Genomic DNA, 24,265 nt, shown 5'->3' with positions numbered 1-24,265 from the left:
GTCCTGGTGGGTTCCTGGGGGTAAGAGGTGGATTTGATTTTGTTGATTCTTGCTTCAGGTATTTACGGTCAGACATTCGAGCTAACAATAAAGTGCTAAAACAGGTATATTTCTTAGTTTCAGTATTTTGGATGATGCTTTATTGTGTGTTTTTCCTGAAGTACTTTGCCTTTGTACTACAATAAGTTTGTTTACAGTTAACTAAACACCCGGCCGAGTGTTAGGTGTTGGGAGGGAACATGGGTGACTATGAGTTTGAAGCTCCGCCCTGCCTTCTGTGTAGGTCATCGTAAGACACCTCCGCGGACACCTCGGCTCCCTGGTAGAGAAATTAGGTCCTGAGTTCAAGGGAGAAATCTAGGAAGGCCTCTTGGAAGAGGAGGCGGCCCCTGAAGTGTTTGTCGAGGCAGAAAGTGAGGGAGGCTGACTCCAGACTGGGGGAAGGCACGGGCAATGGTCCTCCCACATTAATGGTTTAAACCAGCGCATATTTATTATCTTACAGTCTCGGCATGTCAGGAATCAGGCACGGCTTAGCTGGGTCCTCTGCTTCGTGGTCTCCCATGAGACCACAGCCAAGGTGTCAGCTGGGGTTGGGGTCTCACCTGAAGGCTCAGCTGGGGAAATGTATCCACTTCCGAGCTCACATAGTTGGGAACTCCGAGCTGTTGGACCGAGGGCCTCTGTACCGTGCTGACCGAGCTGATGGGCCCCCGTGTTTAGCGTGGAAGGCGGGATGGTTGGAGTTGAAGTGCGGCGGGCTGCTCCACCAGCAGGCCCCGTGGGTCTTGCTCCCTGTGCAGACACCTCATTCCGCACGGAAGCCGGGTCCCGATACATTTGGGGCCCTAACCTGGGACTGTTCGCTCGTCGTTGTAGTCCACCCAGCGCTCAGCAATGTCTGTGTGTCGAATGTCCTCCGTGAGGTGCACTGTCACTCCAGAGGCACTTGTGTTTCTGATGTTTAAGAAGTTATGTCCAGTCCCGTTTCCTCGGCACCTCTCTCTCCCAAGTGAAGTAGTTAATGATCCTTGAACTTGAACTCCAGCATCAGGGGAGCTGTTGATTTATAGAAATCTGGTTTCAGGATGAGACTTTGAAAGAGGAAAATACCATTTTATGTGGAAGTAACCATCCCTGCATCTGTTTAGTTGTACTCTGGGGTTTTTATTTTGGGGGGCGGGGGTTTGCATATGCCTGTATTGAATATTTTTCACAATGAAAGCTGTTCCTCCCTCCCGCCTCCCTTTCGATTTTTTTCAGATCACACACCCAGCTGGCTGCATGTCTCAGTTCATTAAGTTCTTTGGAGAGCAGATCCTCATCCTTTGGAAATTTGCCTTACTTCGAAAGCGCATTTTGATATTTTCTCCCCCTCCTGTGGGTGTCGTGTGCTACAGAGGTAATGAGAGGCCGGCGTTGGGGGCTCTTCCTGCCTCCCCCGGGCAGAAGCTGCTTGAGTCTTTCCGTTGTTGACCAAGTTCAGAAGAGCTGGGGCCTTATCAAGGGGGTCACAGGTTTCAAGCCTGGTAGTGACGTGGCCGGATATGTGTTTTCAAGTGTGGGCTGTGGTGGCGATGCAGAAGATGGGCTGGGTGACGTACCCGTAGCTGGTGACAGATTAGGGTCTGAGCTATAGCAGAGAAGATGGATTCTAGATATCCTCATGTTTAAGGGATAAGCTTGACAACAAGTGGCATGTGGTTGGGTTGTAGGATTCTGACAGGTGTGAGGTTGTGATGGAGGATGAGTCTAGGGTGACAAGGATGGTGGGGCCACCAGACAGGGCCAGGGAGGCATAGGTGGTGTGAGAGCTAACCTTGGACTCGGTGAGCGTGGGCTGCCGGAGAGGCCATCTCACAGTGTCCACTGGGTCAGCACCCCGGGGCAGCAGCTGGGCTGGAGAAGAAGTTGAGAGGGCCTCATACTGCCCTGGTGACCCGGGATGGATGCATCCTGTGGGGACAGTGAGTGGGCAGAGGCGTGCCCGGGTTTAAGGTGCAAGCACAGGACGGGAACCATAAAGGTGGCAGACAGAGGGGACTGAGGCAGAACCGTCAAGCAGGAGGCGGAAACGGGAAGGTGGAAGGGTTCCAGTAGGTGGGAGTTTAGACAAGGTCAGCAGTGCCACATCCTAGGCGAGCCCTACTGCAGTGAGGGCTGAGACCCATCCACTGGGTTTGGTAGGGCATCGCTGGAGTGGCCTTGAGGTCAGGTTCTGCTGTGGCAACTAAAAGCGCCCCCCCGCCATTTCCTCAGAAGGCAGGACCCCTGGTTTCTCAGGTACCAGGATGGCACAAAACCAAGCCCTCAGTAGCATCTGGGGAGGCTGGCTGCTCCAAGGTGGCTGGCGGGCTTTGCAGGAGGAGGAGGGGCTGGGAGGGACAGACCCCCCACATCACCGCCTCCCCCCCCACAGTGTACTGCTGCTGCTGCCTGGCCAACGTCTCGCTGCCCGGCATCGGGGGCACCATCCCTGAGTCCAAGCCTTTCTTCTACGTGAACGTGGCTGACATCGAGAGCCTGGAGGTGGAAGTGTCCTATGTGGCCTGTGAGCACACTCACGCCCCCGCCCTGCCTCTTGCCCCCACGTCCCTACCCAGAGGACTGTCGACAGCCTCCCAACTCCCCAAGGGCCCTTCTCACGGACTTCGGGCTCCCGGGCTCCTGGTTTCCCCGGCGGGTCGAGGGCGACAGCCTCGGGGTTCCCACCTCCTGACCTCGGGTCCCACAGGCACCACAGAGAAGATTTTCGAGGAGAAGCGAGAACTGTACGATGTCTACGTGGACAACCAGAACGTGAAGACGCACCACGACCACCTGCAGCCCCTGCTGAAGATCAACAGTGCCGACCGGGAGAAGTACCGGAGGCTCAACGAGCAGAGGTAGCGGGCCGGGGCGTTCCCGGTGGCAGGCACAGGCACGGCCACTGCACACTCTGACCGACGTCCCCCAGGTGGGACCTCTGAGCCGGGGCCTCAGTCAAGCCTGTGCCCCCCACCCTTTCCCTCACGGCTCACTCCTGGCGGTGGGCCCGCCGCCTGGGCGATGGGCAGCGAGCAGGCTGGGCCCCCCAGAGCCTCTGGACAGGGCAGCAGACCCACGGGGGACTCCTTTCTGATGGACGTCTGAAGGCCAGGCCCTGAGCATCTGGGGTGGGCACCACGGCACTGAACGCTCATGCGCGCTTCCCCTCATGTGATTCTCCATGTTTGGTTATCCTGTGAATCGGGCGGCCTCATTTCCATCCCTACTGGACGGGCAGTTAGGAAGGGCTGTCACTTGCCTCAGGTGGCACAGGGCCAGAACCAGCCCTGGGCCCTAGGAGTATTGAGTCCCAGCCCTGTTTATTTCCCAGTCCCTTCTCGCCCTGCCTTTGGAGGGGGTCGGGGGCTCCTCGGGGTCACCCTCCCTCCCAGGAGGGGTGGCCTGTGCAGACACCTGCGTGATGACGCAGCAGACGAGGGTCCTTGCAGCTGGCACAGTCTGATGGGGACTCCCCACGACAGGCAGGCGCTGCTGTACTCCCAGGAGGTGGAGGAGGACTACAGCCCGTGTGAAGAGGACCTGTTCGTGCTGTAAGTCACCCAGGCCGGGCCGCAGGGCCTCCCCGAGGGTCCCTTAGCACCAGCGCCATAGGCCTGGATCTGTCCAGGGTCACTCGCAGTCCAGGGAGCCCTTTATTGCTGCAGTCGTGCGAGAAACGTCCGCACCTCTAGAGCATCTGTGTGGCTGGGCTGAGCCAAACTGACGACAAGTGCTGGGGGCAGAATCTCAAGTGCTCCAGGGAATGGCAGTCTGCCCCTCACTTTACCCAGCAGCATCGAAGACCAAAGGAGGGTTACACGAATCCACTGGTGGCAGGTCAGGGAGGTGGGACAAAGCAAAGCAGGGAGATCGCTGGGACTGGACACAAGGCAAATGGAGAAGCACATAGTTCTTTTCATTGGTGGGTCCGGACAGCGAGTAATGAACACTTACAGTACACAGAGATGGGCGACCCAGACGGCAGTGAGGGAGGGGCTCTGGTTGGCACTCTGGTGCCCTTCAAGGGGTCTGGAAAAGGAGTTCCTCTGCCGTTTCAAAGGTAGGTTATCCTAGCCGCGTGGGAACAGAGCTCTCTTACACAGACTGGCCTTCGCTACGGGACCTACGTGCCTGGGGTGTCACCACCAGCCGTGACCTGCCCAGTTAGGTGATTGGAGCATTCTGCACAGTCCCTTTCAGTCGCTGAGCTTGGCAGGCCCTCCAGGGGCCCCCTCAGGGGCCATGTTTATACTCGGCCCCTCCTGTGCTCACACTGCGCGGGATGCTTAGAGCTGGGCCCCGTGCCGCCAGCCCTGGGGCCTGCGATGCCGTCAGCCGGGAAGAAAAGCAGCAGGGGACAGTCGTTCAGGGAAAACGGGGTCCTGGGGCTTGTCCATGGCACGGAAGCTTCTGTCGCTCAGGCTTCAGGGACTTCTCATCCATGGCTCCCTTCGGATAGAGCAGTCCTTTGCACTGAGTATTATGGGCTAATCTGAAAACTCAGCTCTTGCACCTTCCGGAATCTTTCCCCGAGACCTGTTGGCGGTCAAGGTGGGAGCCCAGCCTTCATCCCTTAGAGCATTGGTTTCATTCGTGAGCAGCTGTGGACACAGCGCTCAGAACTGCAATGGCTTCCTGTTCAGGGGCCCCTCGCTCCATGTCCTGGAATGGGGGAGGGGAGCAGCGCTTGCCATTAGCACCCTTTCTGGCTTTCATGTTGAAAACTTACTGTTGACGTTTCTACAAAGTGCAGTACTGGTTTTCTAAGACAGTGTACTTTATGATGCACACTTAGAAAGCTGCTCAGATATGGTGAGTGTCTGGGAATTGAGCAAAGAGCCAGCGGTCTCCTCAAGGTTTGACACCTTCCCCTGTGCCTAAAGTTCCTGGGCGCCCAGGGCTTCCAGGGCATGGGGCACCTTTGCAGAGCCTGAGAGCTCTGTGGGCCACAGCAGAAAAGTCTAGATGTTTAACGCCTTTTCTGAACACAGCTGGTCCACTCACCTAGTGCTAGACACCAGTGACATTGAGGTCTTGCTCTGTTCATCAATAAAAAAAATAATCCAAGAAAACCACCCACGGATGGCGGCGAGCCAGGGCAGCGTCGGTACCTGCAGCTGCCGCCCCCCTCCTGGGAGCTCCGTGTCAGCCTCACGTGGTCTGCGGTGGCTCAGGGGCCACACAGGTGCCTGCAGTTCCTCACTTGACATCCTGACCTCAGAAATGCACGATTATATGTTTGTTTTTTAACTTCCCCTCATGACTAAGCAAAAAGAGAGGGACACAGTCTGGGGGGGTCCTTTCCCCGAGGCCGTGTTTAAACCTCTAGTAACCCCTCGACAGGGAAAGAGCTTTCTGGCTGTCCAGCCATCGCTTGCTCAGAGGTTTCGCTAATTATACCGTGATTAATGCCAGTGGATTCTTTGCAAATCTTCGTAGCGTTTTAATAACCCTTTCATTTAACTTTGATCTTGCTTTCTTGTCTTGAAAAAAGATTCCTGGTTTTTGGAGCCAGTTCAAGGTACACTGAACAAAAACAGCGTCGTGTGGTCCCCGTGTGTGGGCTGTGTGGTGAGCTTTTATCTCTCCCACCCTCCCTCTCCTGTGTCTCCCTCGCAAATGCAGGTTTTTCCTGGAGCAAAACAACAGGATATTCCAGACTTTGCTAGAGGTGTCCGCCAGCCAGGACAAAACGCTGACCGCCGAGCACGCCCGGGGCATGGGCCTGGACCCCCAGGGGGACCGCAGCTTCCTCATGGACCTGCTGGAGGCCTATGGCATCGACGTCATGCTGGTCATCGACAACCCCTGCTGCCCCTAGGAAGGGCAAGCCGGACCAGTGAGCCGCTCTCACACGGGACTGCAGCCCAGGCCCGGAGGGCTCGTTTTTTATTAAGTGGACGCAAGGGTATCTTGTTTATACTTCCCATCGGATGTACTTTCGGCAGTCTCCGTTCTTCCCGTGCTCTGGAGAGGTAGGATGAGAGGAGGCTGCCGTGGTTCCGTGTCCTGCTTCATAGGTCGCGGGCATCGGCCACGTCCTGCAGAGTCTGCCTGGTCCGGTCTTCGGTGTTCTCCTCGGTGTTTATCCTCTCACCTCCCTGTGAGTGACTTGAGATGTGGTGAAGGCCCCATGTCACTAGGAGTGGCTGAGCTCCGGAAATACTGGGGTGGGCTGTTCAGGAAGCCTGTGTGGCCCGCGTCCCCTGACGTACTCCAGAATGGGACCACTGTCTTCCCAGAGTGGCCTTGGATGCCCATCTCTCCGATGGCGGAAGCTAGACCATGACCTTTCAAGGTTGTTATCAGTTCTCGGAGCCCCGTCTTGGGATCAGATCCATTTTCCTGTTTATTGGGACAAGTCCGTGTCTTCTTGTGAGGAGAGACCTCCAAGTGGGACAAGGGGATGTTTCTGACACCAATTATGAGCTTCTCTAAGGACAGGATGACAGGGAGAGGTCGATAGGATGACAGCTTATCAGTCAGCTGACGGCTGAAATTGTAGCACGAAGCCTCGCAACCTGCCTCAAAGTTGACAGTGGCCACTCAGTGTTATATTCCTCTTTCTCAGAGTCCCCACCTCCTGGGATGGGTTGGCAGATTGCTCGGGGTCAGTGCTGACCCTGGAGCTTCTGAGCAAATTCATTTTCCAGATGAGTCTCCTTTAAGGGCTAACCATCCTCGTGGAATCCTTTGGGTATTTCTAAAAATGGCATTTGTTGCCACCGAAGACAGAGGAATTGGGGTGCAGGGTAGAGAAGATATTTCTCCATTGAGTCCTCGGGAGGCGTTACCAGCAGAGCCCCGGGAGGAGAGCAGAGTCACTGGGTGTTGGAGTCTAGCCAGGAGCTGCATTGGTGGCTCAGAGTTCTGAGCGCATTGACATGACTGTGCACCAACTTGGGGCCCGCACAAACTTCTCCTTCCCAGAGAGGGTGTTCCTGAAGCTAAGTAATTGGGCCAGAGACCTAGCAGATTTGTCAGAGAGCAGCTATGACAGTGCCTTCACCCAGAAAGTGTTCGGGAGCCCCTCACGTCAGGGATGAGTGTCTGCTTTCCTCTAAAAGGTGGTGGCCCAGCCAGCAGCCTGCAGGCCCCGCCTGTTCCCTTTGGCTGGGCGTTCGCTGGAGGTCAGCGTAGGTGAGACGGCACACAGGAAGCCGGCTCCTGTGAGTAGAGTCTTGGGGCCATAACTTAGGATTTGGACTTGGGGTGCTAGGTGGTTGGTGACAAATAACTCCTTCCCCTCCCCACTTCCTGCCCAGCAGTTCCCAGAGGAGCCATTAGTGTGCCCGTGTCTGCAAGCATGCTCCAGCCAGGCTACCGGGCACAGTGTAAGGATAACTTTCAAACGGGCCGATCACGTGTCTCATCTCAAGACGAGCTTTTCAGGGCTTATTGTTTTACTCAGAAATACTTTCACACTGTAGCCATAATGCAGAGTTCAGGACTATAGGAAGCTCGCGTGTGGAACTGCAAAGAGACGTGGATTCGATGTGTCTGGGCGCTGACATGTCAGCCGCACAGCCAGTCTGTTTCTGTCCTCTGCAGGGTGGGCGTAGCCTCCTGTCAGGGACACACACGTTCACAAAAGAAGATGATGAGTGTGTCGAAGCTCAGGCTTCACTGCACTTTGCCTTGAAAAGGAAGCTTTTCCTCTTGCCTCTCAGAGCGGCCTTCCTAAGGGGCCGAGTCCCGGCTGCTGTTCGTGGTGTCCGAGAGGTTCAAGGGCTTCTGACGTGGGGGTGGGGTGGGCGCTCAGAGCCGGGGAGGGGTGACAGGGTGGGTCAGGTTCTCTCGGAGGACGCAGGCCGACCCTCTTGCTGTGGAATTGGGGAATCTGTTGGAAGAATGCTCTTTTTAAGCACTTCCACTCCAGTCTGTCTGCGTGCGGATGCTCTGCTTCTGTGGTTTTGTGACTCCAGACTCGGAAGCGCTGAGGTACAGGCAGTGGGGAGCTTCCTGTGGTTCCCTTTGAACCGTGGGCCCCTCTGAACTCCACACTGTTGTAGGCAGCCGTCTGTCTGGCAGCCCGTGCGTCCACCCCCACGCGCGTGCAGAGGGCCGGGGTCTGGGTGCCTTGGTGGGGAACGTACCCCTAAAGCAGAACGTGTGTATCCTCATCCTGTGCTCTGTCCCTGCACTGCAGCTTCCTCATGAGGCCAGGAAACCGGGGCAGCGCCCCCTCCGCCTGGCTGCCCAGCCTGCTCGCTGGCTCTGTGGTGACCTTTGGGTTTGTCAACTCCCGGGTACTTCTTGCCTTGACTGAGATATGGAGGGCACCTTTGAAGTCTTCCTTTGTACCTGACGCCCCCATCCCCCTGCCTTCTCCCCAGTGCCTCAGGTGGGCAGAGCAGCCCAGCATCTGCCAGTTTTCGAGACGGGGAAAAAGGGTGCGAGGTGCCAGGCAGGAGTCCCGGCGCCGTGACAGCAGAAGCTGGCAGCCACAGGGATGTGGTTTCCTGTCACTGTTGAAATACTTTGAGAAGCCACCCCCTGTGGTTTGGAAGGTGCTGGTGAGCATCCTTTGAGGTCTTGCCTCCTAGGCTGTGAGCTCTGAAGGGCCAGGGATGACGACTGTGACCGCTGGCCTTCTGGAAGGGGCTGGAAACCTCCTGTGGGGTGTGGTCCCTTGACTGAGGGGTGTTGCTGGAGCACCCCCCACCCTGCCCCAGTTGCTGGGTGCCCCTGGGGAATTTCAGCCTGCTCTAGTGCCGTGCCAGGAGCTGTGTGCCCACCTGGGAACACTGCCCACCTGACCCCTGGGCTGCCCTCTCGTCCTGAGACCACACTGGAAGAAGGTGCGGTGGCAGAGGCCCTTGTGAGGCCTGGAATCCAGTCTTGGGGCTTACTGGTCAGAGTGGGTTTTTCCAAGTTTGCCGCCTTGGCAGGTGGTAGCATTCAGCCTTTGTGACGATGTCTGTGGGTCTTCTAGCTTGGGACTCTTTCTTTGGAAGGAGTCCAAAGTGGTAGGGCTCCTCTCCCACCAGTTAGAAAGAGTGGGCCAAGTCCTCGGTTGAGAGTTAGCACGGAGCTCTGCTGAGGCCTCGGGCAGTTCTGTTACAGTGTGGGCATTGCAGTTGGGGCCCCTGCGTCCTCTGGGAACTGTGAAGGCCGGGAACCAGGAGGCATGTGCCTCCACACCCATCGTCCATTATGGCACCACTTCTTCCATTTGACTGGGGAAGGGACGCTGGATTCACTGATGTGTTGGTGGAAATAATTTAGCACAGGAATTTGCATCTGTAACTTAACCTTGTTTTCTTCCACGTGAGTGAAGATGGGAAATTGAACTGTAGCACCGGGTGCAGATGATTCTAAATACCACCTGGGAAGATTCATTTATCAGTGTAACAACCTGTGATCTTTTAGCTAGAAGATAAAGATCAATTAAATCATAGCCAAGCAGCTGCTGTTCCTCCTGGTGGCAATGAGGACGAACTGGCTATTTGTCTTGATACACTGAAAGCCCTTCAAACACAATAAAAAGATGAGATTATTCACCTTTAAACCAAGGCCTTTAGGGAACCTTTTGCAAAGGGCAGTAAAGAATTAACCTTTTAACGGTAGTACAGGAACACTCCGGGTATAGGCTGGGACCTCAGGGACCGTTTTTTATTTTATTTTTATTTTTCTGATGAAACTGCGTGACCCAGGGAATGGGTTGAGATGCTTTCTCCAGTCCCAGAGGAGCTCATCCTTGCAGAGGTAAAGGAGGGCGGTGAAATAAGACAACATTCTGATTGACCGTGAACTTGCCTTAGTGTGATGATGGTTCTAAAAGAGCAGGAAAGTTCACCTGGGGACCAGTATGCACACCCAGTTTTCTCTCCCTGTGAGTTTCCTCCCTGGTGGGCTGCGAATCCAAGAAAAGCCCAGGCTGCAGCTTTCCCCCTGCCCTTCTTGCTTGTAGTGTCCTGAGGGCTGGGGTGGGTGAGGACCCTGGGACCAGAGGCTCCCCTCCCCTCATTTCAGGAACAGCCTTTTCTGATTCAGGTAGGGGAAGACAAGGAGGCACGGGCTCCTTTTACTCCCAAGTCATGGACTTTTAATATTCCATTTGTGTTACTAATATACCTCTGTTCCCAGGAGATGTGGGAGGGCGGAGTGGCATGGGAAAAGGCTAACTGTGAATTCAGTTCATGTTTTTCTTATAAGAAATGGAAGTTTATTTTTGTATCATTATTACTGTGTGATGAAATGAGTATGCAGATCTTGAAACGGAAAGAAGTTTCCAAGCTGTGATTTTAGGAGACATGGGCAGTTTTAGAATTTGGAAGCAACTGAGACCCCCATAAAAGTTTTATAACTTGAATGTTCGGGAGAGTGAACAAAGACTGTGAAATCGTAATAGCATTCTTTGGGAGATGAACTTGACCCTCCTAGGGAGGATGACGTGGTCCCCAGCCTTAGGTAAGACTCGAGTACAAAAGGGGGTTGGTGTGAGAAGTAGTTTTATAACTGGCACTTCGATTCACTTTTGGAGTTGGAAAACGGGCGGCTGGATGAAGCTGCACATTCAGAAAATCAGAAATTTCTAGTGCTAATGAATATATAAATAATGACAGAGAAGTTAAGCTCTCTTTCATGTCTTTAGTTTATTCTAGAAGCTCAGCGTAGCATGGCCTTTCAGAGGTAATAGGATCTAAATTCAGAAGGTTGACTTAATCCCTGTAGTAGGAGGTAAGTGGGACCACGTGTTTGCTGCAGAATGCGTGTCTAGACTGCGGATCCACTTACTTGCTTTCTGAGCACTGCTGGGGATGCAGGGGGTGGGGGTAAGGTATTATTATTAATTGGCCAGAGACCCAAAGAATGGAAACTCTACAGAGGACAGTGACTTAGCCGATTGCTAATTTTCTTCATGTGAGAGTGAAAACATCCTCTGGGTGAATTCAGCAAAGATAAAAGCATTAAAAATTTTCGAAGGTGGTGGCAGGGAGAGATTCAGTCCAGCGAGCCCACAAAAGCCACAGTGAGGGGAGTGCAGGTCCTGGGCGTTTGGACAGACAGGGTAGGAGGGGACTTTAGGGGAACAGTACAGAACAAAATTAACTTCCTTACTTAGCCCAAGCTGGCTGGCTACACTTTTTGTGGGTCTGGGAAATAAGCCTTTTCTGAAAAGAAACAGTGTCAGCTTTGGGAAGAAGGTTTTCCTCTATTTCCAAGTTAGGAAAAGCGTCGCCTCCCCGTCGCCTTACATGTCATGCCTCGATTTTGATTCATGCCCCGGTGTCGGAGTTCGAGCAATAAGAGAATCGGAATCTATTTTTGTTTCCAGTCCTTACCTCACCTTATGAAATCAGTGTCGGTTGATAAATTTTACCCTGAGTAATAGTGCTTATAGGTATGTTAGTCTTGCTTTGTTTTCAACGGTGATAATTCTAAAGGCCTCGAGCTAGGGTTGCCCTGAATCTCAGAGTAAATGTTTCTTGCAGTGGTTCTGCCTGTGGTACAAACACCATCTGTGTATATCATATCTGTACATGCCCGAACCACGCTGTGTGCAGAGGCGGATATAACTATATTTACAGACAACACTTTTTACAATTAAAATTCACATTTTAACATGAACACGTGTGCTGCGGTCCTTCACCTAGTCCAAGAAATGAGGTTTGTAGTGGGAAGGAGTGGCGGGGCAGAGCCCGCAGGCCGCACGCCGCCCTCGCCCCCGAGCGGGTGGAGGAAACCGAGAGCTGCTGGTGCCCGCCCTCCCGGAGGCCAAGGTCGGGACAGACGTGCTCGCAGTGCCAGGAGTAACCGTGCCACCAGAAGGCCAGGCCTGCTCACCCTGCGTCCCATCAGACAACTTCCAGCAGAGGACTGCGCACGGACCGAGGCCCTTTCGATTCACATCTCTTCCCACCAAAGGTTACTTTCGGATGATCTGCTCTATTTTGTACGTGTGTGGCTGACATATACAGGGTCCGGCAGAAGCAACGCCTGTTTGAGTGTGGTTGGTAGGGTAATAATATGGGTGCAGTAAGTTATAGTTTTAATTCGAACATTTCACCTAAAATGTCATGTGGTGTGCTTGGGTGCGATGTTGTGATGTTACAGAATTACATGCTTATGATTGTGTAATAGAAGATTAAAAAAGGGGGGGGGGGAGGGCGTTATTTGTGCCGGCCCCTGTATATCGTGTGTGTATATAGACACTGAAATTTCATTTTATTTTTAACCTTATTTCCAGGCAGCATTGCTGAGGTGGCTGCGATGTGTTTCACGTCAGGCTCCTACTCTCTGGGCCACACGACCCCGGTCATGTCACCCACTTCTCAGGGTCGTCAGAACAGGGTGAAGCAGCTGCTTGTATAAAGCACCAGACACACAGTAATTGTAACTGTGCATGCAAATCGGCCACAGGGTAAGCAAAAGGCTTTCTATCAAACTATATTTAATGCAAAGCATCTCTATCTGTAATAGAAACAGTCTCAGCTTGTGAGTGAAGTTCGCAGGAGGGAAGGTTAGTCAGCAGGAGGGGGGCCCGGGTTCTCCTGGGGCTGCGGGGAGGGCCCCTGGTGGAAATGGCCGTCGCTGGCATGTGATATGCAAGGACAGGGCAGTCGATGATAAGCAAACCATATTCTCACAGGCAGTAGTCTGAATCAGGAAAACAACTTGAACCAGGGCATATTCATATTTAAAATGAGTAAAAATACTAATCCGGATTAAATACCCAGCCCCAGTCCTGTGTTCCACGACGCCCATGGAAGGATTTGAATCACACACACGTGTGTGCTGGTGTCCTATCAAGGCTACCAATTCTGGGCTGGTTGGTTCTTTATATTTTGTTCTGGAATCAGGACCTGCTAAATTCTCTCGGCTCCCGTGGAAACTCTTCCCGGACCGCAGCGTCCCCTCCCAGTTCTGTGGGCGGTGTGGAGTGGGCGAGCCTCCCGCCGCAGGCTTGGACCCGCCTGTTCCTTCTTTTGTGCAGAAGCGCGGCCTCCAACGCCGCTCCGAAGACCACACAGGTAAGCCGGGTCTCGGTGCCGCTGGGCTTTGCGTAGCTGCCCTGTGACCTGCCAGCAGGCCGCACTCTGCAAGGGGCTCCCGGGCGCAGGTGTGCCTACTGCCCTAGCGCCGGCCTGCCGGAGGGAGCCCGGAGCTAAGGCCAGCAGGTCCCCTCCCACCGTCCCTCCCTCTTCACCAAAGAAAGGTGTGCATCTGTCCGTCTGCCCGTCTGTCCGTCCGTCCGCCTGACTTTGCTGCTCGCCCCTCTAGCACAGGACTCCCCAGGGGCCCCGAACTGAGGAACTGGAGGTGGCAGGGTTGAAAGTGAACCCTGACGGAGACTGGCTGGCGGGTCAGGTGGTTTCTGGTTCCCGACTTTCAACAACCTAAGGGAAGGTGTAATCAAGCCGTGGAAGGATCATTATTAATAATTCTTGATGCTATCACTGTGATTTTTGACATACTACTCCAAAGGAATTCAAAGAGCTGCAGACATTATGGTAAGAGAATTCTTTCCAGCTCGTCCAGTCGTGTGTGCACACCTACCAAAGACGGGACAAGGAATGTAGAGTCCTACCTCATCTTAGCTATAAATAACATTTACGTGCTCTTGCACAAATGAACTAATTAGGGTGAACAGTCTAATACATTCATTAATTTTCAATTATTAAAATCTTATGATTATTGATACACAGTTGATGAAAACAGTATTATAACATTCTATAGTTAGGAAAGAACTAAAAAGTTGTAAGCATGAAAACAGATCGAATTACGATGGCGTTCTTTGCTGAGGGTGGTATGGAAACAAGGAGAAAAGTCAATTTAAAATTTTCAACTACTTAAAGAACTTGTTTATTTTTTGGTAAATGGGTGATGACAAATTGCTGTGTATTTAAATTACACTGAATATGTTTAAAAGAGTGAAATACATTTCTATTTTAAAACATCAATATTTACAGGACAGCAGGAAGTACATGCTTTGACAGCTCTAACCGCCCATGACAGATTTCAGATGTCAGCTTTAAAGCGTGACGGGACGCGTGGTGTCCAGAAGACTCCTAGGAAGCCCTCCCTCTCCCATCCCCGCTGTCCGGGTGAGGCGGGACGCCCACAGTAGTCACCTGGGGAGCACGGCTCCTTTTGGGGGAACATTGCTGGGCTCCACCCAGACTGAGTTATTTAGGTTTGGGTTGGACCCCAAGTCTACCAGTTCCCGAAAAGCACTGGATGGTTCAACACGCAAACCAACATTTAAGAACCACTGCTTCAACTATGATTTTACAGTATTTCAGCCATGGCTGAAGAGGGAAACACCTCACCCACACTTCTGGATTGAGGCTCAAACTGAAACAAGCTAAGATCAGAGCTCACCAAGCGGCAGCACGCGTGGGGAAGCCCAGAGCCAGGACAAGGAGGCAGGAAGTCCTCGGGGACCACAGGACAGACAGGGATGGAGGAGCGAGGCTAGGATCCTGCTCGCCCCAGTGGTTGCATTTGCGGGAGACAACGAGGTCTAGCCCTTCCCCATCCACTGAGGGTGAGAACGTCCTTGAACTAGCCTGAGGAGGGAGCAACTGCCACACGGAAGTCAGAGCATGCGCTACGGGAAGCAGGTACCCTGTGGGGATGGGTGAGGCGTCTATTCCCTTTGGTCCCATGGTGGCCTCGAGCACAGTCTTGGGGGGTGCCTCCCCAGGCGCTCACTGGGCTGAGCTTGGCATCAGCTGCTCTCTCTTCCTAGGGTCACAGAAGAACTGCAGCTTCCGGGGCAGCAGCTTCACCTCCACAGGCATCGCCTCGTACTCCTCACTGTCGATGCTGAAGGAGCCCCCCGTGCCCTGTGGAGAAGACAGCGTTCAGGGGGCCACACGCACACCGAGGGGTCCTCCCATCCATCCTCTCGGAGGCCCGAGTCTCTGTTCTTTTAAGATGCTAGTTCAGTGCTGGTTCTGGAAACATCCCATCCATGAAAAAGGTTTTATTATTTCTCTGGCCTCTTATCTCCCACAAGAGTATTTGGGTACTTGAGAAGCAAGGTTATAATTTTCAAAAATATATTAAAAGACAGGGGCCCTGCCACATCTTTAATTCATAAACATAATGCATTACAGGTCCTGCTTACTCCAGTCCTTCTCAGTGAGAAGGACTGCACATCCTCTCAGGAAAGCCGGGATGGCCGCTTGACCGTTTCCAAGGTTCTTCTTCGGGACTCGCTTAGCTCTACCTGCGTGTAGAGCTAAGCGCTGCTGCGGAGTCTATACCACTCGGCCAGAACTCGTGCCTTTACTGTGAAACGTCTATGTTGAGACTCTGGTGGCACCCTGTGGGGGCACCGCGGTCCTTCCTAAATACGGTGACACAGTGGCCATAAGTGTGCAGAGGCGATCTGTAGCAACTCTGTCCCTGACACTAGTAACTTCGGCACTGCTAACAGAATAACTGACCCTTCAAATGAGATGGTATTTCCGAGCTGTCCCACCTACACAGGTTGTTCTTCTAGGCTCGGCATTTCACAGCACAGAAAAATCTAGCGCCATTCTGAAAACTGCTTCCAGCTCTTTCGTAACAAGTGCGAAGGTAGGATCCACTGTTAGCATTTGAGAGTTTTCTGTGTGATAATATAGTAACTCTGCATAATTTGGGGAGTTATCCCACATCTGGGGCCGAGGGGAGCTCAGGAGACCAAAAGCTCGCTTTAGAGAATCTTGGCTTTAAAACATTGGGTCCTGTCATCTCTCGGGTCTGCCTCCTCTGACCCAGAGGCTGGCAGCGTGCTCAGCACACCCAAGGTGCCTAAATGAGGGTCTGTTACTAGAGAGGAAGAGGGGAACAGAAAGGAAGAGACCAAGAAAGACCCGAGAAATGCGAGACAGCCCCACCCGCTTACCTCAGGCAGGAGCAGGGTGCACTGGCTGGCTCGGAGACACTCGGTGCCCTCGGCACGCAGCTTGGGGTCTCGCACCTTTTTGCTTCTGTTAGAGGAAAAAGCAAATTTGGAAACCAGTGCTGGCCATGGCATTGGGCTGCAAGAACGTGGCAGGTTCTGTTTTTGATGAGATTAAGTAGAGGGCTCCTGATCCACTGAACACCGTGGGGGTCCTGCGAGTAATTTTTCCCACGAGGACTCTGGCTTAGCCCTGGGACTCGTGCTGGGGCGAGGCGGCCCACTTGCTGGCGAGAGCTGTGCCTGGAGTCGAGACCGCCTGATTTTAAACCGTCCACACGGACCCAATTCTTGGGCTATTAAAGACCCCAAATTTAACAGAATGAAATTAAATCCTTTAGGAAAAGTACTGAACTTTTGTTATTTGGTACTTCTGGGCAGTGAGTCAACTCTTGAAGGAGAAACTTTTGATTTCAGTTTAAGGCAGAGGTTTCTTTTTACACATGAAGCACCAGTTTCACACTAGGCTCCCTGCCGATTCTCCACGGTGACAGCCTACTTGGCACGGCTGGTGCTTACCCTCACTCAATGGCGCTGGAGTAAAACTAGTAGAGCAACTATCCACACACAGCCCACCCCTCACAGCTGGTCGCGGGAAGTACGGAAAGGGCAAAAGCTAATCCAGGCAAGCCAGTCCATTCTTTTTCATTGATTGACAACAGTAATTCTTCATCAGTGAAAGCTCATCAGTTTCCTGAAGAAGCTTCTCAATGGGTATTCAGACATTACCTGATTTCACTTCCTGTAGAGACCAAAGGGGACCACGTTATTGCTACCGATGCTCAAAATAACGAGGAACATAATGATCTGCTTACCCATCGCGATCGATTTTTCTTCTATTTTTGGATGTCAGTTACAAAGGAGAGCGGAGTAGAGTGGGCCCCACTGTCCAGACTCTCAGTTAAGACAGTGAGAGGCTTCTGCACACGGTACCAGGGAAGGGACGTGTTTCCCCTCCCACTTACCACAGATACGCAAATAAACCAATGGCTGCAGGAGCAGCTATTCAGCATTTGAAGCACCCGGGCAATCACACCACAAACGAAGGACGGACAGCGTAGTGAGGGTGCTGGGGCAGAAAATGAGGTTGCCATGGAGACCCACCTCCCAGGCAGAGAGGTTAACCCTGCAGTGGGCGCGAGGGGGAGCTCTGAGCCCGAGCAGAGAACGCAGCTGCGCAGACTACCAGTCGGCATGGTAACGGGTCCGTGATGTTTTGAAGGCTGAGGGAGGGCCTAGAGCATTCTTAACCAATAAAACTCTGGCCGAGGGAGGGCTGAACAAATCAGATGAGCCCTGAACGTGTACTTTGTGGTGGAAAAGGGAAACCTGGAACACGTCCCAAGTACTCAACCCCTTTTCAGGTTTTTCATTAACACCCGGAGAGCAGGACAAGGGGGACTGACCGACAGTAGCTGATACTGTGATGTAGGTCACAATGAAAAAGGCCTTCCCCGCACATTCTCTCACCTAGACCTGAAGACGACTCTGAGAGAGCCAGAGGTGATTCTAGCACTCAGTCCACACGCACAGAAAAGGATTCAAAGAACTGAGGATTGCTCCAAAGCCTGAGGCCAGCAAGTGGCAGAATCCTGCGGTTCTGGCCCCTACGCTACCATTCCAGGCACTGTGCCGCGCTATGCCACGTTCTTTCAGTGCAAAGGCAAAGACTGCTCCTGGCCTCTGATCTTCCCAAAACGAACAGGGAAGGGCGGGTGGGCGGGGAGGAGGGGGGGGGGGGGGGACACGTCAACCCGAATGAAATGAAGAAAGCTGGGACTCCCAAACAAGACGCGTCCTTCACTGGGTCCCTTATTTATACCTCATAGGCACTCGGACCACGATACAATACAATACGACATAATTCAGTTCAAAGGACTTCAGCCTCATTTCCTCCAAGCCCCAGGCCACTCACCACAGTTAGGAAATCTCAATCCACTTACCCTATACTTATGAAGTCTCCTTTGCTGACGTCGTCGGGTTCAATGCAGATGTTCATAAAGTCTTCTGTGCTCTGAGAGGTCGGGAAGAAAAACATGAGTCCTCTAAACTGCGGCTAATGCAGCCTGTTGTCCAGAAGACCCACAGGTTCACACTTTGAAGCTGTGTATTAATTATGCAGGAGACTTTTAGCAACTTAACCCTTTTTTTTCCTTTTACATTGACCTTTATTGAGATAATTTACATACCATAAAATTCATCTCCATTCTTTGTTTTTTACTACATGTATACGGTAAGTAAAACTCAGGTTTGGAGGTCTGTCAGAACTCAGAGTGGGGAGTCTGTGAGGTTCTGTCATTAACAATCAATGCTGTTAGGGTCCCCAGCAGTCCCCCACACACACACACACACTGCAGGCCAAGCTTTGGGCCCCTCTACCCCAGCGAGTCTTACGGATACCAACATCACACCTGCTACAGCAGCTTCTCGGTGGGCAGGGCCCAAGTCCCTTTTTTAAAGAGCTGTACATGCAAGTCTGGTGTGCAGCCAGAGCTTAGGAGAAGCAGACCATTTATGCCAAGGTAATGTTTGAAGAGCTTTCCACTCCCAACCACAGAAAGCTTTGAGCTACAAGGAAGTAGCTATAAAAACAGACTTGGTTCTAATACTTCCTGCTCCCCCAATTTACTAGCAGTCAGAGGCTAGCAGTACGAGCCCCGCCCTCTGTAATTCAAGCCCAACCCTTCCTTCTGCTTCTGCTTCAAACAGAGGTTGGTTTCTCTGTGAACAGGCAGGACATCTGTCTCCCAGGCTAACCCACAGGCCTCCGAGAGCCAGCAGTGCTGCCGGGGGTCACAGGGCTGACCCAGCACGGCTTTCCTCCCCAACAGGGACCACAACGCACAGAGGGGGACTTGGCTCCGCGTTCATCTTTTATTTAACACTGACTGACTGAGTGAACTCCTCCTCCAGGTGCTTGGGTTACATCAATGAACCAATAACCCAATGACTTCTGCCTCCAAAGAACCTACATTCTACCAGGGAGGCCGAGGGATAAGCAAAACAAAATAATCATACTAAAACAATAAATGACAGAATATTAGAAGTATGTTAGAGTATATCAGTATAAAAACAGCAAATTATGGAAAGAATATATATGGCATAAATGGCAAATTACAGAGTACATGAGAAAACAAGTATATTAGAGTCTATTAGAAAAATTAGGAAAAAAACGAGGTCAAGGACACAGGTGGCATTGGTGGCTTTTTAAAAAGGGGTCCAGGCGGGCCGAGGGGAGAAGGTGGCCTCTGAGCAGATACCTGCAGGAGGTGAGGGAGTAGCAGCCGGACATCCAGGGCAGTGGTTCTCCAACCCCCGCAAGGGCCACTTGGAGGGCCTGTTCCAGCCAGACTCTGACCCCACCCTCAGAGCCGGTGGTTCCGTGGACCCGGGGGAAGCCCAGGAGTTCCTGTCTCTAACAAAAAGTCCCCAGGTGAGGCTGCCATTGCTGAGCCAAGGCCCACATTTAGAGAGCCACTGGTCTCAGGAAGAGCCATCTACACAACTGTGGGGGCCTGCCTGGCGTGTGTGCTGGCAGTGAGGAAGCCAGAGTGGGTGAGGGGACAAAGGGTGAAGCCGGAGAAGACAGGAGAGAGAGCAGCAGGGCCCTGCAGACCATCCCAAGGAACAGGGCTGGGAGGCTGAGTGACATGGGAGGCCCGGGAAGGTTCCAGCCAAGCGAGGAGACCTTGGTCATTTGAATAAGGCCTCACAGGCTGCTGTGCTGGGAGTAGAATGAAGGGGAGTGGGGAAGCGGGGAGACCATGCAGGAACCTATCACACAACGCGGATCAGGTAGCGTGGGAGATCCGGTGAAGCGCTGGCAGTATTTAGAAGGTCACGCCACCAAGACTTCCTCAAAGATCAGATGTGCGGAGAAAGCAGCCAAGAGTGGCTCCAAGATGCTGAACAAATGCAAGGCTGGAATGACGGTTGCCCACAGGGGAAGGGTGGGTAAAGCAGGTTTCAAGGGGTGGAATCGGGAGCTCAGTTCTGGAAAGGCTGAGACTGAAATGTACAGGAGACATCTAAGAGGATAAGTAGTTATACACACAAGTCTAGGATTTGTCTTTTGCAGAGAGTGCAAATGCGAAAAGCAACATATTGTACTACACTGACAGATTAAGTGAGAAAACCTTATCTCAACAGATGCGGGGGGAAGGTACCTGATAAAATTAAGTATCCACTCATGATAAACTCTTAGCAAAGTAGGATAGAAGGGAACTTCCTTAATCTCATGAAGGGTAGCTACAAAAAGCCCCATCAAACTCAAGAATGAATCAAGGAACACTTTCCCTCTTTGTCAGGAGTAAGACACTAATTTCCATCCAACGCTGTGCTGAGGTCCCAGCCAGTGTGGTAAGGAAAGATCAAAGATCAGAAAGCTGAGTATTTGAAAGGGAAGAGCAAAACTTGCACTACTTGCCGTCAATATGATTGAATCAATAGAAAATCCAAAGGGAGCCATAAACTTCATATAATTAATAAGAATTTAGTTCGCTGATTCAGCATCAATATAAAAAAATCAATCACATGTTTTTCTACCAAATCAGACAGTTAAAAAATGAAAGGAGATACTATTTACAGTGACATCAAAAATTGGAATAAACAGGCATATATACCCAGCAAAAGGCAAAGTGTTATTGAGAAAACTATGAAACTTCATTGAAGACATTAGAAAAACCTAAACAAACACAGCGCCAGGCCCCAGCCACTTGACGGGGGAGTCGGCACTGCAGAAGCGTCATGGCCCCTCCAGCTGACACCTGCACGTTCAGCGTGTTCTGTGCATGTAACAGACCTTCAGGTGGACTTAATAAGATAAACATTCCGAGGGATTTACAGAGGTGAAAGAGAAGGATAGCCAAGCGACCTTTAAAAATAAGAAAAAACAGACTTACAACAATGCTGGTTAAGAGAAGCCTAGAACTAGAACAACTATAGAAAAACAGCACGACTGAACAGAGGAACTACAGACACTTCATGCACACAGACACTTGATGTGTGACGGGTTCTGCCATCAGGGCGGGGGTGGTGGGGGAGTGAGCACTTCAATATGTGGCACCTGGACGACGAGCCCTCTACATGGAAAGAGTGAAAATTGGGGCCCTACCTCTGTCATCCACAAAACTCAATTACAGGGAGAGCACTTCTTTTTAAAATAAAGATGAATCCATGTGGTGCAAATCATTTTAACCTGGGTTTCCATCTAACAATACACTACGAGCGTCTTTCCCTGCAGTAAGTATAGAGGGCATGCCTTAAACAAATGCACCAAATTGTGCCGATCGGTCCCCGGCAGCTTGTTCACGTGTGGTGGCGCTGTGACGACGGTGGACACGGCTGCCGGAGACAGCCTCACTTCCCACACTCCCCGCCCGACGCCTCTGAGACTCTGCCTGCGCTGCCTTAAATGATAAATGAACATTTGGGGCTACCATGTGGCACCTTCATTGTCTTTGAACATTTTATTGCTCTTTAACAGAGGTGTGGAAGAAAGAAAACGAATGTGCTGCTCAGCACAGAGTCATAAGCTTTCACGACTGGCACGGAGGTAAAAGCCCTGCGCCTTCGGCACGCGGCTCAGCTGGGGCCACCGACACAGACGCGCTCGGTCGTCCGCTGGGGTTCAACCGCCAGAGAAAGGAGCGGTGTTCCGGAACACCCACGGGTTATCAGAGACTGGGCCACAGGGAAGAGTATAGTTAGAAATCTTATCTTTTTGAAATTCCTCCAGAACTGAATGTTTGTTGTAACCTGAATACATTCGCTTGCACCAGTGTTTCCAGAATTCCGGGATGTAAGAAGTGGGGGACTGACCACACTCTGTGCTAATCTGATGATTCCTATAGGATCCGTTCTAGAAATACACTCCATAGGCCCAGGGCAGGATTATATTCTCGGTGCTTCACATACACGGCTGAGAAGCCACTGAGAAAGGGCGACCTGATGTCTGTGCCCATCAGGAGTGCCGAGACTGCCCGTTTCCCGCCCCGCCGGCACCGAGCACTGAACGCCGACACCAGCCATGCTTTCTGATCTACGAAAGCTCAGTAGTTACTGTGTCAATTTGCATTTTTTCATGTTTGGCACTTTTCCTGTTTCCTTATCTATAAAAACAGGTAAAAGTTATATCTACCTAATAATGCAGACATCAAGGTTACATGAGATGATATGTAAAATTCTTAGTGCATAGCTCGTAATATATATTCAGTTAACATAAGCTAATTTTTTCATGTATTTATTTTGTGAATTTCTATTCTTGCCCTTTGCCTGTTGTTTATATTAGCCCTTTGCCCATTTCCTATGGATTTATCCTAAGGGGTTGGTCATAAAGGAAAGCTATTAATTTCCAGTCTACTGCATTCTATAGATTGTTTTCCCCAATTTGTCATTAACAATTTTGTCTATAGTTCTTTTTTAATTATACATAGGTAAATGCATCAAAATACGACTTCTGCCTTAGGCTCCCTCCCCAAGTTTCTGTTGCTGTTCCTTGGATTGCACTCTAGGGCTTTAATGGTTCTATTTTTGTACATTTACTTCTTGATCTAACTAGAATTAACTTAGAAGGTAAAGGGAGCTGTATCACACAAGGAACACGCATTCCTTTTATAATTAGGAAACCGCTCAATACTCTGCTAACACCGGAATCAAAATGCGCCACTCGCTCGCCTCACCCACTCGCCTCAGCCCACGCACACGTCCGTCACTGCCGTCACTTCCACGAGCCGGTTCTCAGAACGACCGGGTCAACTGTGGACACACTGCCCTGACTGCAGAAAGGCCGTTTACGACGATGAGTCTAGAGTTAAGGACAGCTTCCTGCTGGCGTTCTCATTAACACCCACTGCTGAGCGTCTCTCTAGCTGAGGGGTCGGTAGACTTTCCATGAGTGGCCGGCCAGGAATGTCGGAGGCTCCGGGGTCACAACTCCACCCCCGCAGCGTGAACATGGCCACAGACAACACGTATGTGCAGGAATGCAGCTGTGTTCCAGTCCAGCCATACTCTCGGACATTGAACTTGCATTTCATACACTTCTCGTGTATCACTAATTATATCAGTGCTCAGCTAGACCAGACTGCCAACCCCTGCTTTGTTTCAACACCCGCTCACGCACCGTCCGCGCACCGTCCGCAGCAGTAACCGCCCCCCCCCGCCCCCCCACCGGCAGAGCCTTCTGCAGCAACAGGTCTGTGCTTTCCCGTGTGGTAGCTACTCGCCACAGACAGCTGCTGGGCTCGAGGGGTGGCCAGTGTGCCTGAAGAAGTGAGCTTTCAATTTTATTTAATTCTAATTAATTTAAGTTGCCACTTGTGGCTAGTGGCTACCATACTGGACAGGGCATAGCGATACACTGGACTCAGATAATACGTAAACGTACAGGTGTGCATGCATACATACAATTAAAAACATACACAGCGTTTTCTCCTGGGGACCTAACCTACATATTTAATATAGTCACAAAAGGAATGGATGTTTTCTCAAGTGAAAGCTCCATGGTTTTTCATTCCTATGACAAATGAGAGCAGCTAACGTTTCGTCCCTAAAGGCCTCCTGCCCTCAGGCCTCCCCAGGGACACCCAGACACGTGATCAGGCCCCCGCAAGCTTTCGGGCCACCACCTCACTCGGCTGTCCCTTCTCGTCACTACTGCTCCTAACGGCACCCCACATCCTCTTCCCCACCCCTTCCTCTGCGCCCCGCAGAGCAAACATGAAAATCCCGAGTCGGCGGGAGAGCACGCCGCCTTCGTCAGCTTCCCCAGACACCAGCGCGCGTCTGGCAAAGAAGCGCACTTACGGTCAGGTCGAGCTGGCTGTTCCGTGTCGTGATGGACAGCTCGATGGTGGACAGCTGCACGTCGCTCCAGACCTCGGGGCTCGCCTCCTGGGAACGGGCTGTGTGGGGGCACGAGATGCAGGTCAGTTCCTCCTGGTAGCATCTCCCGCCTGCCACCTGCGGCCAGCTGCTCAGCCCCGTCTCCCCAGCTGACTCTCCACCTGCTTCTTCATTGCACACTTCCCACACACAGGATAAACGGCCAGGCTCCAAACGGGACCTCTGTGCCTGAAACACCCTCCCCGTGCAGCCAGCAATCCAGCAGGGTTGGTGACAGAAAGGGAGCCACTGTTTGTCTCCAATGACACAGGGTTAGTGACAGAAAGGGAGCCACCATTTGTCTCCAATGACACAGGGTGTTTGCAGCCATGGGACACTGTGTGTGCTGGTTTGTGCGCGGTGGCACATGGGAGGCTTCTGCTCTTGGAAAGCCTGGCACGGACTGGGGGCCTGCTTTGGGCAGCCCTGACCTGACCTGACCCGCACTTTCGA

The 24,265-nt window shown here is 52.1% G+C and overlaps 2 protein-coding genes and 1 long non-coding RNA gene across 8 annotated transcripts in view; 2 read left to right on the top strand and 1 right to left on the bottom strand.

Annotated features, from left to right (window-relative positions):
* The window catches only part of DENND11 (DENN domain containing 11), a 34,840-nt gene extending 23,239 nt beyond the window's left edge, over nucleotides 1-11,601 (top strand). The window contains exons 5-9 of the mRNA XM_053927332.2: nucleotides 1,264-1,402; nucleotides 2,420-2,551; nucleotides 2,735-2,885; nucleotides 3,510-3,578; nucleotides 5,653-11,601. Of these exons, the coding sequence (XP_053783307.1) occupies nucleotides 1,264-1,402; nucleotides 2,420-2,551; nucleotides 2,735-2,885; nucleotides 3,510-3,578; nucleotides 5,653-5,848 (687 nt within the window). The 3' untranslated portion in view covers nucleotides 5,849-11,601. The remainder of the gene's footprint in view (nucleotides 1-1,263; nucleotides 1,403-2,419; nucleotides 2,552-2,734; nucleotides 2,886-3,509; nucleotides 3,579-5,652) is intronic.
* A 945-nt stretch (nucleotides 11,602-12,546) lies between these two features.
* LOC123479201 (uncharacterized) lies at nucleotides 12,547-14,417 on the top strand. Of its 3 annotated transcripts, XR_006654741.3 has the most exons (3): nucleotides 12,547-13,004; nucleotides 13,255-13,484; nucleotides 13,944-14,417. It is a non-coding gene; the product is annotated as an uncharacterized lncRNA (long non-coding RNA). The 3 variants fall into 3 exon arrangements; XR_011651351.1 differs by lacking the exon at nucleotides 13,255-13,484; XR_011651350.1 differs by lacking the exon at nucleotides 12,547-13,004 and having other exon boundaries at nucleotides 13,013-13,484.
* The window catches only part of AGK (acylglycerol kinase), a 77,569-nt gene continuing 67,109 nt past the window's right edge, over nucleotides 13,806-24,265 (bottom strand). For 3 of the 4 annotated variants that reach the window (XM_053927333.1, XM_071221707.1, XM_045191148.3), the window contains exons 13-15: nucleotides 23,735-23,832; nucleotides 17,872-17,942; nucleotides 15,655-15,956 (exon numbers count right to left, since the gene is read on the bottom strand). In XM_053927333.1, the coding sequence (XP_053783308.1) occupies nucleotides 15,680-15,956; nucleotides 17,872-17,942; nucleotides 23,735-23,832 (446 nt within the window). In that variant the 3' untranslated portion in view covers nucleotides 15,655-15,679. Of the gene's footprint in view, nucleotides 14,823-15,654; nucleotides 15,957-17,871; nucleotides 17,943-23,734; nucleotides 23,833-24,265 lie in introns of those variants that run through there. The other variant, XM_053927334.1, reaches the window with a different exon arrangement.

This window comes from Desmodus rotundus, chromosome 6 (assembly GCF_022682495.2).
Source record: "Desmodus rotundus isolate HL8 chromosome 6, HLdesRot8A.1, whole genome shotgun sequence".
Taxonomy (NCBI): domain Eukaryota; kingdom Metazoa; phylum Chordata; class Mammalia; order Chiroptera; family Phyllostomidae; genus Desmodus; species Desmodus rotundus.
Note: the sequence above shows the minus strand (reverse complement) of the source record. Positions and strands in the feature narration are given on the sequence as shown.